The sequence below is a fragment of the Frankliniella occidentalis genome, unplaced genomic scaffold, assembly GCF_000697945.3.
Source record: "Frankliniella occidentalis isolate FOCC.00 unplaced genomic scaffold, Focc_3.1 Scaffold303, whole genome shotgun sequence".
In the NCBI taxonomy this organism is placed as follows: domain Eukaryota; kingdom Metazoa; phylum Arthropoda; class Insecta; order Thysanoptera; family Thripidae; genus Frankliniella; species Frankliniella occidentalis.
Window position 1 is genome coordinate 422,797 of NW_026267428.1, and position 13,994 is coordinate 436,790.

At 50.2% G+C, this 13,994-nt stretch overlaps 1 protein-coding gene across 6 annotated transcripts in view; it reads left to right on the forward strand.

Annotated features, from left to right (window-relative positions):
• LOC113208425 (elongation of very long chain fatty acids protein AAEL008004) overlaps positions 1–13,994 on the forward strand; it is a 52,323-nt gene that overhangs the window by 35,361 nt on the left and 2,968 nt on the right. For 3 of the 6 annotated variants that reach the window (XM_026425395.2, XM_052273795.1, XM_026425394.2), the window contains 5 exons: positions 2,631–2,668; positions 8,460–8,537; positions 8,619–8,809; positions 11,981–12,064; positions 12,882–12,938. In XM_026425395.2, the coding sequence (XP_026281180.1) occupies positions 8,480–8,537; positions 8,619–8,809; positions 11,981–12,064; positions 12,882–12,938 (390 nt within the window). In that variant the 5' untranslated portion in view covers positions 2,631–2,668; positions 8,460–8,479. Of the gene's footprint in view, positions 1–2,630; positions 2,669–6,634; positions 6,792–8,459; positions 8,538–8,618; positions 8,810–9,733; positions 9,815–11,980; positions 12,065–12,881; positions 12,939–13,994 lie in introns of those variants that run through there. The other 3 variants (XM_026425397.2, XM_026425396.2, XM_052273796.1) reach the window with 3 other exon arrangements.

Consider the following 13,994-nt stretch of genomic DNA (forward strand, 5'->3'; position numbering starts at 1 on the left):
GAAAAAATCAAGAAAAAATAAAGGAAAATAAGAAAAAATTGAAATCGTAGACAGGACCTTGGACAATGAGTAGGTACGTCTTGTGCGCACATGCACATACCGATTTTCATGGGACTCCATTTTTATCAATAATTACGGATTCTTACCAATTTTAACGGACTCTTACCGATTTTTAAGGATTTTTACCGATTTTTGCTGAATTTTACGGATTTTTACCGATTTTGACCAACTCTTACCGATTTTTACTAAAATCGGAGAAAGTCGGAGTAAATCAGAGAAGCCCAAAATCATAGCAGTCATCGCCTCGTGTACATATTTTACTCTTTGGAGGGTTAAAAGTGCACTAAAAAGGACTGTGCAACTTTTACCCGCCGCTGTGCATTTATTAGCCACGTGGAGGGTAAAAAATGCACAGTGTTTTTCCCTTATTGTCGCTAAAGTATAGACTTCTTTGGCGAAATTACACTTCCAAATTGTGCTTTGACTGTTTCTTCACCTTTCTGAACATGGGACAACTTCACATGCACCATAGTATAGCTCTAAACGAGAAAGATTTGTTTTTGTGCATTTATTACCCGACCTGACCCTATGTGAAAGGACGGCGCGTGTTCCCGCGGCTAAGCTAAAGCGCGATCACACCAGTCTCAACGAACGAGTTCATCGGCCATAAAAGGTGGAAACTTAATTCATCCGTGCGGGCCTTTGCGGTTTCGGCGAAAAGCTAGCTACTGACTTCTAATTACCCGTTGGGCCATGATTAGTAGGGCGACGTCGTGGATTTACATCGACTTTACCGTCGCTTCGTTTTAAGGAAGAGGGGCGGTGGTGGGCCCAGCCGGCCGGACCCGCACCTTGCGTCCCTGGCCGTGACTCCGCCCGCCACCACGGTCCTAACCTTGACCTATGGCATGCTCAGGACCCGCAGCCTCCCGCCTCAAGTCTCGGTGCGTGGAAGCTTTAGGGGGACACTATACATCCTAAACCCAAGTGTGTGTGAATCGGTATGAATGTCGCACACTTGTAGGTGCGTGAATGCCCATTCGCAAACTCGAGGGAGAAAAGCCGTGAATTTTCCTTTGAAATTCACACCCTTGTACTTTTATACGAATGACGTTCACACACATACAAGTGTGCGACGCGACATTCGCACACGTTCGGAACAAACTCCAGCTTATAGTTCTCGTCGTGCAAGCTTGCCCGGTGGGGACGACAACCATAACTCCTGGCTGGAGCATCGGATTCTCGACATCTTCTACCGACTTTAGCCTATCAAATAGAGTTGATCACCAGAATAAAGTCTTTTTTTCTCGTGTGTTCGCGCATCACTTTGTTTCAGCTACAATATGGCTTCTTTTTTTTCACGTTTCGAATCATTAACGCCGGTGGGCCGTGTACGACTCATCGGTGGAAAAACCAAAAACTTTCCAGTGGTGGTTTCGGTTCGGAGGCCTTTCCAGAACCGCCTATGCCCATCAGTGTTCCTGTTTTCCCATTGGGATCGGGCGGCCCGCTCCGTCCCGACCCGCCCGACCCGACCCCGACCCGCGCTATGCATAACGAGGATGGTCTTCAGACTGGCTGATCGCAAAAATAGAAGAGAGGAGCAAAACGACCGTGTCCTCCTCCCCCCGCCGAGACGGGTGGTCCAAGCGAACGTAATAAATAACTTCCGAAACGAAAATCTGCCATTTGTCGCCGCTGTCCGGTGTCTCTGTATCCTCGGTGTCGGGAGATCGAAAAAGGCACGGCCAAGCGCTTCCGCCTGGCCGTTTCAGCAGCTTCAGCTAGCTGCTCGCCGCTGCTCTCCGCTGCTCTCCGCTTCTCTCCGCTGCTCGCCACTGCCCCGGTCAGCTTTAGCGTGTCTGTCTGGTCTCGCACCTTGATCTTGTCTCGCCTCAATCGGATCCGAAACGAGCCGCAAACGACGTCTTGCCATGGAAAATGGTCTGCGGTGGGAAATGTTTATATTTTTCCGCTCGTGTGTCATTTCCTCCTTTTTTTTTTGTTTGGTCGCACGCCATTCCATATGCAGCACGCCGCTCACGTCCGGGGGCAGGGCAGGGCGCGGGTCGTCGCGGTGGCGGCGGTTTGTCGTCTGGTTCCCTCTCTGTTTTGAGGCGTTTTCGTGAGGCTGGCCGCAGTTTGCCATGTATGGCCTGGCCTCCTGACGGGGGGACGCGCGCGACATGGGATCCACCGCGCGCGCCCCGCACCCGGAGCCGTTTGCCAAGAGTGTAAAAAAGTCGGAGAGCTTTTATTGCTCGTATCAAGCGCTTTGCTGCTTTGTCTTTCTGCGACTATTGCCGCGTTTTTGTTTGTTTTTTTCTGTGGTTTTTTTTCTTGTGCATTATTTATTGACTGAGCTGGACGGATGTGGCATGTACAGTTGTACACGACTCTGGAGATCATGTACTGTTCGCGCCTAGACTGGGTGTTTCGCGTATCCTTGGCGGCCTCAGGCATCGTCCGCCTTGTCACTCGCCCGTCTTGCCATTTTGCGTCTGCGTCTTTGCGGCTACTGCAAGGATAGAGGACGACGACGACGTTTTTCGCATTGGCGTCTCTTTACGATGATCGCGCGGGACCCATTCCGTCTGTCATTCCATTGATCGTTTGCGTCTCTGTTCCAGGCGAAGGGGTCCGGCACGCGGTTTGCACGCAACAACCCGTGAGTATTTTTTTCTGCGCGCTGCGGGCTGATCCTGGCCGTGGGAGCGCGGGGGCCCCCGGTTATGGACTGTGACGGCGGTGGCGGCCGGCAGTTCGAGGGCCGCGATACTTTGCTCCTGGAGCGATGAACCTTTCTGGTTCCCCGCGCTGCGCGGTAGTGGTTTGTGGGGTTTCGGGGGCTTCCCCCTTCCTTCTTTTAAATATTTCGGACGGTGCGAGGAGGGTCGTCGGGTCGTCCTCGCACTCGCTGCGGGCGAGTGACCGAGTGAGGCGAGGGTCACCTTCGATAATGGTTTATAAAATTCTTCGTGTTTATCGCGTCTTGATCTTTCCCTTTTGACTGTATGCACGAAAAAAGCATCACATTAGCTGTAATAGCGTAATAGCTAACGCATTCGCTAATTTGGCCTTTCCTCAGAATATCTCGCTCTCGCTTAAGAATCATTAGCTGAGAGAGAGCTAAGATATATTAGTTAGTCCCCTATTTATGGACAACTGTTTTCACTAAAAAAAATTTAGGTCTCTTTACTAGAATCAATTAGCTGGAAGAGCTAAATATATTCTGAGTGAAGGCCAAACTAGCGATTGAATGAATCAGCTATTTTAGCCAATTGTTTTTTTTCTTCTTTCGTGTCACAGTAGTAGTGGGCTGCTTTTACTCCGTCACCCATAGATCGCAAATCAGCGATTAGCCTTTCGCCTTCTTCTTTTTTCCTCTCCCCTCTCGATTGGATAATCCTGGTTTGTTTACTGTCCCCTTGCCCTGCCACGCGCTGACACGCTGCACCGCCGTGCTGAGCGTGGCTGAGCGTGGCTGAGCGTGGCTGAGCGCCGTGACCGGTTGGCGCCCCGCGCGCGAGCTCCTCAGGCTCAACCGCGCTGGCGAATGTCAGGAGGACGACGGCGCGGCGCGGCGCGCGGTTGGGACACCCCCGGCGCCCCGGCGATGAATGTGTATGGAGCCGGCCGCCGACTTGGCTCATTACCTCGTTTTGTGGCAATCTTTGGCTTTGGCCGCGTCGCGCCCCGCGTCCGCCGCGCACACACACACACACACACACACCGTGTGGGAACCCTTCTCTTTTGATACGAGGAAACGTCGCGGCCGTCGTCGTCGTGGTGGCTGAGGCTGCGGCTGAGGCTGAGCAGGCGGGCTGAGGCCACCCGCGGGCCCCATCAGCCACTAGGCCCAGGCTATGGCCAATTTGACATGGGCGTCACGTGCTGCGTCGCCGTGCGCGGTGCGGCGCTCTACGCGCGGCTCCGCCAAGGGTGGTCGTGGTGGCGCTGGCGCTGGCGGTGCACTCACATAGAGTATAGAGTCGATCGGCTTCTACCCGCAACAACCTTGCGCATCGTAAAAGTCGTTATGGGCGGTCATTCGGTAAACGATGCGTGTGATGCGTTTTTTTTTTGGTGATGTTTTACATTTGTGCGAAAGCCTTGTGATTGTAAGGAAAGGTGTTGCGTAAGGGAGCCTGGGGTCCCATGGCGAACATTTTTTCAAATTGACCCTGACTGCCTATTTTGAACGATATTGTCTATTTCTCGACGTAAGATGTTAGATTGGTCTTTGTTCTTTCTAAAAATACTCATATCGAGTTCGTAGCACCCTTAATATTAAAATATAAGAGATTTTAGCAAAGCTCTGCAAAAGCTCATGGGACCCCAGGCCTGGGGTCCCATGAGCCTGCCCTGGGGAAACGTAAGCCTTTGCCAATATTAGGCAAAAAAGTAGAGCTATTCACATTCGAATCAAAGGGAATGATAAATATAGTCTCTATTTATGCACCTGATCTGGTATAATAGCTTTGTCGCAAGAGAAACAGCAGTAGAAAATATTATTTATGTTTGTAGTAACCGTACAGCAAGATCAAAGTGAAAAATTCTTCGGAATCGAAATTTGATTATGGTAATGCTGTTAAGAGGCATTTCACTAAACAAGCACACAATATATGAAGGAAAAAGAAAAAAACAAATTTTTTTGAGGCATACGATGGGGCATACGGGACCCTAAGGACCACTAAGCCCATGGGACCCCAGGGTACACTTTTCGGAATAAATGTTAAAATTAAGTGAATAAGAGGAGACTTCGCCCGGAAGTATAGTTCTATAATATCGTCGAAAGACCACGGAACAGATTGATACCATTACAGTGACTGAAAGTGGACGTTTAAAGTATGAAACAAAAGGTCAAAGTGAAAAGTCAAAAGTTACTTTTGCCTGAAAATCGCCATTAAAAAGTTTGACCGCCACTCACGCCTGTTGAATCACTCATAGTGGTAAGCCCAGGATCGGTTTCGAACAACCACCAGACCGACAACTTAACAGCAGTTTTGATCAGTTACTCTGATTTACTAATGCTGAGATATCGGGCCAGGCTCATGGGACCCCCAGGCTCATGGGACCCCACGCTCCCTTAGACCCCGTACTTTTTGCTTATACTGTACCGCATTCACGCACTGAAAAAAACTAACGTGACAACTAACGTGGCATGTGTCACGTTTTCTTGATGCCAGAGAAAACGTTTCCTGGTGCACTCTACCTGTGATGCCTGTGATCCTTTTACATTGAGGAGAGAGCACCATGAAACGTTCTCTCCTAAGAGTGCATGACCACATGTGGCGCCTGTGACATTTGTTTTTCCAGTGCTTTGGGTTGCCTACTTGCTAGGCGCTATGAGACACCGTATCCTCGTCGAACGTTGTTGCATGCGTGGATCCGTAGTCAAAGGGTAATTTTCGGAAGGGGCTTTATTCTCGCTATCTGGTATCGACGCAACAAAGGTAAATTTTTCACTCTGTTTGGGCTTTTCTCGGCGTTCGACCACAAACCGACGCAGTCGATTTCAGCACGAGAAAGAGATTATCTCCGTACTGTACGCCCTGTCGTTTCCGGTTCTAAAACTGATGGTTCGCAAAAACGCATAACGCAATTATCGCTAACTACTAGACATCTTCATGTGCTTAACGACATGCGCGGAAAGATTCTTCTGACAGGACGGCACACGCCGCTTTATTTTTACAACCATACTCTGTTGTCACGCCTCCCTGATGGTCGTGTGATTTTGCCACGCACTTTGCTGCCAGATCGTCGGAAAAGTTTTTAGTATCATTTGCCTCCTTGTGGGTTTCTCCGGAAGACGCCAGCAAGCGCCCTGTTTACTTGCAGGCGATTGGATGACGATCCCTGCCGAGAATAAAATCGCGTTTGGAAAAATCCGTCGACGCCCGTGTGTGTGTGCGAGAGTCACGGAGGCGGTGGACTCTTGTTTTCTTCCGGACACGGCCGGCGGGGCTCCCAAGGCGATATGCGAGGCTCTCTGGCCGCGAGGCGCCCGACTGACCGCTGCGGCGGGCGTCGGCAGGTTTCCTCGCGGGGGTCGCGTTGGTCAACAACGGAAGCGCGCCCGAATGTCTAAATAATGGCACCGTATATTCATGTGCAGTATGTGCCAACACTTGTCACCGAGGCCGTGAGAGCCGCACGAAGCGTTTCGTTTGTGTCGCTCGCGACGCCACCGCCGGCCAGGGGGTACCTTGCGTCGTTAGCGAGAAGCGAGCCGCAGGTCGTTAATCCCGACGACGAGGCTCCGATGAAGATGACCCCGCCGCGTCGCTGATCGTCCTGCCACTCTATCGTTGCTGGCCGGCGCGGTGACGGAGTGACGCTCGATCTCGATGTATGTGGACATAGTGGTCATCGTCTCCGATTTCATGATTAGACTTTGGGGCGGGCAGGGGCGGGCTAGGAGGCAGGAGGAGGGCAGGGCGGGCAGGGCCCTGCGGGGGGAGGAGGGGTCGCTCTCACGTGCGTTCACGTGTGCGGCGGCGGCGGCGCTGCCGTCCGGCTTGACCGCTCGCTCATCCAAAGTGCCAAAGCGCGGGGCAGAACCGGATCGGGCCGCGCGGTCGCTGGTGGGGGGAGGGCCCACCGCCGGGGCCCGGCCCGCCACTGACCGGCGGCGGCGGCGCGCGCTCCGTGTGGCGTACGCCCATCAGTCTCTGCTTCGACACGCCCGCGAGCGGTGCGGGAAAAGAGAGAGGAAGCTGAACGAGCCGGACGAGCTTGATAGCCCACCACGGCCCTTGTGTGGTGGTAGTTCGCGATCCTCGCTGCAGGTGTGTGTGTGTTGGTGCTGGTTTGTGTGTGCGTTCGTCGTGTGGGAGCATCGCGCTCGGCCCCCTCATCAGAGACTGTCTCGCTCCTCGTCCCTCCGCTTCGCGGCCAGCAGGGCGAACCGCACCCCCTGCCCTGGACGTGCCGTCCTGTCCGCCGGGGGAGGTCCCGGACGCACGCCAGGGGGAGGATTGTTCGCCGCCTAGGGGACTGTCGCGGGCGCTCTGGCCGCGCACTGCCGCGCTGCTCTCTTGTTTCATCTGCCCCCCGTGTGTCGCCTGACGACGCATGCTGACTCCGTCGCCGCCACTGTCAGCGTGTCGGGCTGCTAAACGCGTGGCTCGCACCGCACCGCTCAGGACTATATTTGCTGCCCGGCCCGGCCTATACCCGCGGCCGTTCAAGTGTGTGACGCAAAGGAAAAAGAAGGCGAACAGAACTGGACACATGTGTGTGACTCAACCGGACCCAACCCTGATTTATCGCTCGTCTATATCACGACCGCCCGAGGAGGTGGAATGGGGAGGGGGGAGGGGAGAAATTACCTAAATTCTGGAAAAAATGATTGGTATAATCAAGTGTGTGTGTGTGTGTGTGTGTGCGTGCGTGCGTGTGCGTTAGTGTGAGTGAGCCCGGGCCGACCTTGGGTGACAGTCGGGCCGGCGCATTGCCAGCGAATAGCCGTCGTGTCGCCCCGTTTGGCTCCTGTGTGCCGCTGTGCGGGGGGGTGCAGCCGCTGGAAGCGATGAGACAAAAGGGATTGGCCAAGAGCTGGCCCGGCCCGGGCCCGGGCCCCGCGCGGCCCCACCTGCATTGGCCAACTGGACAAGGTCGCTGTGCACGCGGCTGCATGCGCACGCGTCAAGGGAAGCCCAGGGCGGGCGGGGGCTCGGACCGCGCTGGACAGCCCCGTGTCATTCCTGTCAGTTTTCTGCACTGTTAACGCCGTGGTCGCCTAGCATGCCAAAATGTTGGCAGTCCTTTTTGACTGGCTTTCTATAGGAAGCTGCCAATTTTTGGCCTCCATGAATGTCAGATTTTGGCCTTCTTTCAAAAGAAGGCCAAAATTTGGCATTCAAAGAGCCCAACATTTGGTAGCCTCTAAAAGACGGCAAAAATTTGGCAGTCAAAAAGGACCGCCAACATTTTGGCATGCTAGGCGACCATGGCGTTAACAGTGTGCTCGGCTCGACTCAGTTCTCCCATGGTTTTGATTGTTTTGCTACGCGAGCAACGACATTATGACGCTGAAAATATCGAATTGCTAGAGTGTGGTCATCGCGCTGCTGCCGTGTCGCGCACATGGGTCGTTCGGTGACCGCAGCACCGGCATTCAGCCCGGCTGTTGGCTGCGGCCGACGCACAGGCCACCCCCTGTGTCTCCCAGGGCGCGGCGGCAGCTGCAGCTGCTGCACTGGGCACCCGCAGCCGCTGTCCGGTGCAGCGACCGCTGCAGCTGGCGCTCCGCCTCGCGGGCAAATATCGCGGTGCTTGACTTGCGCAAACATTCCTGCAGCTGTCTAGCCCGTGTGCGAAGTCTGGCGCATGAGAAGCAACAGTTAGAATTGCATTACTGGAGTTTTTCGCTATATTTAGTATTTAGCCTTTCTCGTTGCAAAGCCCCCCCACATGCGTTGAAAGCTAATCGATTACTTTATTTCCCATTGCAGGTTTCCTAAACAAATAAAATATGGCGCTTCTAGTCAACGCGTGGAATGGCTTCCACGAAGTGTTTGACAGGTATGCAGGTAAGAAATCGTGTCCGTCATTCGCTTTCCTGTTTTGGGTTCTCGGGTGGCTCTGGTGCAGCTCTGTGTCTCTGTCTGCAGACAAGAGGTCCACCAACTGGTTCCTTATGGGCAGCCCGTTCTACACAGCTGCCATCTGCCTCACTTACGTCTACATCGTCAAAGTCCTCGGCCCCCGGATAATGGAGAACAGAAAACCTTTCAGCCTGCGCAACACACTGATAGTCTATAATCTGTTCCAAGTTTTATTCAGCTGTTGGCTGTTTTACGAGGTATTTATCCCCTTCTTTGCCTGACCTACCCGTGTTTGCTTAACTGACGAGCACCAGCTTGGTTTATCCGGGAACGTATTTTATTTAGGTCACCAAGGATTCCTAATAATTTCTTTTACAGCTTGATGGCGATTGTTTCCAAGTTTATTTGCTTTTTCTGGAATCTGTATTACCTTGCCTTTTCAGGAAATGGTTTTCCAATTGACTGTTGAATTTCTTTCAGCCTCCACCAGCTGGGAAGCTCCTAATCCACGAAGAACCCCACTTTTCCAGTGGGGCACTTGTCTAATATTTCCGTTGGTGCTTTAGCTTTTCGGTTATGCACCAAATTGGCCGATTGTTTTAGTGCACTGTTTGTCGTAGAGAGGGTGCTATTCTAGCCGTTGAATTTGGTGACTTCCTTACACGTTTCTGGGATTTTGTATTACTCGCGGTGTTTAGTTAAGAATGGGTACCGAGGGTTTGGATCCCCAACTCGCTTTTTATGTGAGAATAAATGAGAGGGGCTTTCTGCTACAAAAGACTGGTTTTAAAAATGTTTTCAACTAAACTATCTAGAAGATTCCTCTTTTTTCCAGTAACTAATTTGTATGCATGTTTGTAAAAGGTGATAACCACAAAGAGAATCCTTGCAGTTGCAATCCACTTTTAAAGAGTGGCGCCTAGGATCCTCACTTTAAAACTTTGTCCTATTTGTGATAACATATTACTTGTGTAATATTGTTGCGCCCTTATTTTTGTTAACCAGCTATGTTATATCTAAATTTTACTAATCCTTTTCGAGAATTTGTCGCATATTGCACGTGTTTCATTTCTGGTGTGACAACCTCTCACTTTTCACGAAGAAAAGTGGCTTTTTAGAGTGGCAGCTTTGACGGTCCTATCGCCAGTAGAAGGTGCTCCATGTTCTGATCCTTGCTGCAGTGCCTGATGGGAGGTTGGTGGGGCGAGTACTCCTTGAGATGCCAGCCAGTTGACTACACAGACTCTCCGACTGCTACAAGGGTAATTAAACGAATCTGAATTACTCAGAGAATGTCGTTTGACACGCCGACACGCTCTCGGTAAAGACTCCATGATTGACGGACTATTGACACAACTTTTCTCGAACTCCGTGGACATTTCTTTGCATCTTTCCATGCGGTACTGCGTTGTGCTGCAAGAGTAAGTTCGGTTTATCCGCTAAATGAAAGACAAAATAGGCTCGCGTTTGTGTTGCTTTTTTATTTTGTCTTTCATTTCGCCGTTATTGAGACGTTTGCGTGTCGAGTCGTGGCCGCAAATGCATCCCGGAAACGCAAGTGTGTGAATGCCCATGTGTACACTGGAAGGAGTAAGGGTATGAATTTCCCTTTGAAATTCACACACTTGTGCCTCTATTTGTACCAATGCTGTTCACACACCTACCCTACAAGTGTTCAACATTCACACACTTGAGCTTGGGGAGTGGCATGGCCACGCCGCACTGAACGTTTTAAAATAGCAACATAAACCCGACTGCGACCTGCTCACACGCCCTACCTGCCGCGCCCCCACTGATGCCTGAACGTGTGTGTTTTTGTGTTGTGTCCTGCTTTGCATGTGGCCCGGTGATTCTTCGTGTTTTTGAGCTTATTGGTGGGTGGGTGTGTGCGAGATTTGGCGGAGGGGAGGAAATGACAGGAAATTCCCCCCGACGCTCATGCGCCAATGTAAATAATCTGTCATACCACTCACAGCAATTTCGCAAATCAGTAACAATCCAATGAAATTTTCACCAGGTGACGTGAAATATCTTCCGCGCATGAACGCTTTCCAATTGCATCCGATTCTTCAATTTGTTAACGCATAAGAAATTGCGTTGCTACTAAAATTCATTATTATATTGTGAAGCTAGGCGTATGGTGAGTTCGCGTTTTTGATGCATTATATATTACTTTATTGTTAGACCCCTCGCTCGATTCTCGAGCCTGAATTTTAGTTAAATAAAAATAAAGCACAGTATCAGTACGTGTAGCAGCTTTTGGTTTTTTAAACGTATAATATTTTAAAACTAAAATGATAAAATATAACTGACGATATACGTCCGATTTCTTGAACTCCAGAGTAGATTGACTTAACCCATGGCTGGCTTGTGGAATAGTTTGATTTATATTTGCCTTTGCACTGAATTTATGTTTATTGTACTCTAGAAGTTAATCGAAGTCTGTGACATTTGAATACTTTCAGCGCATTACCAAACGTCATACACAGCAAAGAGCCTGCCAATCATGCCTTAGGGATCATCCAGAAAGTGCGTAAGCTCTCGTAGCCCCTGATGGGTAGGCAACATCTGGCCTGCAGCGCATGCGTGTACTGCGGGGTGGCCTACCCTGAGTGTCGCAGGCGCCAGGCTTCCGTGATTTGCCGAAAGAATTTGAGAAAAGCGGATGAAATTTCTGGATGATCCCTCACATACTCCTTTCTGTATATTACATGGATGTCAGACGCTTGTGTATGACACTGAAACGTTTTTTGTGTGTTTCTTTTGGTGCGCATTTTGAGGTGTGTGAATGTCTCGCACTTTTGTTCAGAGTAAAATGTTCAGAAATATTAATGCACACGCTATTTAATGAATAGAAGCTATTGTTCAAGAAACCCTTGCTATTTTCTTTGCATTTGCAGTTGCTGTAGTTACTCTCTGGTCGTTTTAGAACGGCTCTCTTGTACTTGCTTTTTTTTCTTTTGTAGGATCATCAAGATTTGCTGATTCAGAGCGTTCAAGTTTGCCAAAAATCATATTCTTTCTTTGCAATAGCGTGTAGCGTTCATGCTAGTTTGCTGCTGCCATGCTGCTGACGCTATGTTGAAAGGCAGTCGGGTCTAGCTTGGCTCGCAGATGGGCAGCATTTGCCCGCCCTGTAAATATAGCTTGCAGAGATAGCAGTCTTATGGGCATGTTGGAGCATATTCTTGTCCGTCAAGTCGGTGTGTAAATATGTATTGGTGCACGTCATGTATGTATGACGGTGTCCGGTTGTATACATGTCAGTTTTCGAATTGTACTCTAGCATGCGACGTTTGCAAGAAAAAGGATGTTGGCAAGGTGTTGCCTTAACATGCCCGCCCTTTGAGAATGCCGTCTCTATATGGTTTCGCCTGTATATTTCATTTGCACGGCACCTCGCTCATTATCAATGGAATGTTTTCCAGATAGGCATTTCGGGTTGGTTTACGGGCGAATATAATATCCGATGTCAGCCGGTAGATTATTCCGACAGTCCATCTGCAACCAGGGTGAGTCTGATAGTGCTTGTCTGTGTAAAACGAAAGATGTTGCGGGTGTACCTTTATCGAGGGAATGCCCGTGACGATTTTTGTTTTACAATGTTCTCATACAGCACACCGTTTGTAAATACCGTTCATTTATAGTTTGCATGCGGTGGTAGCCAGCTGCATTTTGTCTAAGCTATCGATTTGAATGCCAGATTGTATCCGTGGTGGTTGGCGATGCGAGCTGAGCTCTGTATATTCGCACAACGAATCTTGTTGGGCTGGTGGAGGCACCTACGTCCACAACCATACCACGGACACCCGACGATAGAAAATCGAATGCCAATATCTTTAGAAACATTTACTCATATGCCTGATTTGATGCCGACCATAAACGCTGGAAAGGGTCAATTTAACAACAAAATTGCTGGAACTTATTGGAAGCAACACCTGCTGTTAATGTTTCCTGCTCAAAAAAAGAGAGAGGATGTCTATTACCATACCAGGCTCGAAAGTTACTTCCAAATCTTGCAGTTTGTATGTTAATTTGATTACCATTCTGTACAGTGTCCAGTGGAACGGCGTTTTTCAGACATTAAATCATTTCTCCAGTCTGTTCAATATTTTTCAGTTTTGTTAAATTACATATATTTTACATAATTTACACAGCAATGCAGAATTTTTGTTGACAACTTTTCTCCTATCGCTTTTTCTTTTGAATTTACAACTATGTAAGGCGCGGTCGTTTCCTCGAAACTTATCTTGTACATTTGTTTCCGAGGAAACTTCCTTCGCCTATACCATGTACCCAGACTTAATGACCGTTTAACCAACATTGCAGATGGTTCATGCTTCGTGGTGGTACTACATTTCCAAGTTCACGGAATTCTTCGATACGGTAAGTTAACTTACTCTGGACAAATCACTCAGGCAACGGCAGTGGCCACCTTGGGTTTCTACTTTTTTCTCTCCTTTACTTTTTCCTAAACTGTCCGTTTGTTTGCATCGAGTAGGTGTAGTCAAAGTCTTCCGGTGTGGCTTTGGCCCATTGAGGCGTCACGGACGGGATGGGACTGTTCAGTGGGCGTCTCCCCGGCTGCTGTGTTGGGCGGGTGACCCCCCCACTTCCCCTTCCCCTTGTCGGGTGCCGATGCCCCGCGAACGCGCTCCCCGGAACCAAAATTCAAACGCGACCCTGGACTTGCGAGCTCCCATGCGGCCAACCCACGATAGACGACTTATTGTTGTGCTTGGCAAAATATGATCCCAAGCCATTTCATTTTTATTTTGTGCGCCCAGTGTCTCTGAGGGACGTGGACTTTGCCCCAGAATGGAGATGTTGGAAAGTTATAGCAGGTGGTGTTCCGGTTTGGGGCGCTCTACTCTCCGAGCCTCGTTGATGGGCTGGGGTTTTCCAGGCGGCGCCACGCAGAGCCCCACCGGCACCCTTTAATTTTTCATAATTTGACTTTGAACAAGTAGTGTGTTTGGTTGTTGGGTCTGTTTTTCTCGCGCCCGTCCCTGGTTTTCGTGCGTTGTTATTCGGCTTCTTGTGCGGAGCGGTAATTGCAGACCGCGATGTGTCATACAAAACTATCACTTTTTGCAAGCCCGCGGGTTGTTTTTTTCCTGACCGCACCCGCCAATTCCACGGCGCGTCCGTTTCCATGCGTTATTTCCAGTCGTCACACATTTCCTAGGAATCTTTACTCGAATGATTTTGATAAATTGCATGTCTCTGGAATATATTTCCCCCCATTCCGCCGCGTTGGACTGATGATGCGGCTTCTTTTTTCTCTCTCTTCTGGAAGTGGTCCTGAATGTCCTGTCGTGTTCGTGCCCGGCCCGCGCTGCATTCTTCTCTCGTCCGTCCACCCGGACTGAATTCGCGATGTTCTGTTCGACCGGCCGGCAGCGGCGGGGAATTCCCAGCAGCTGTCCTAGGCGGGGGGGG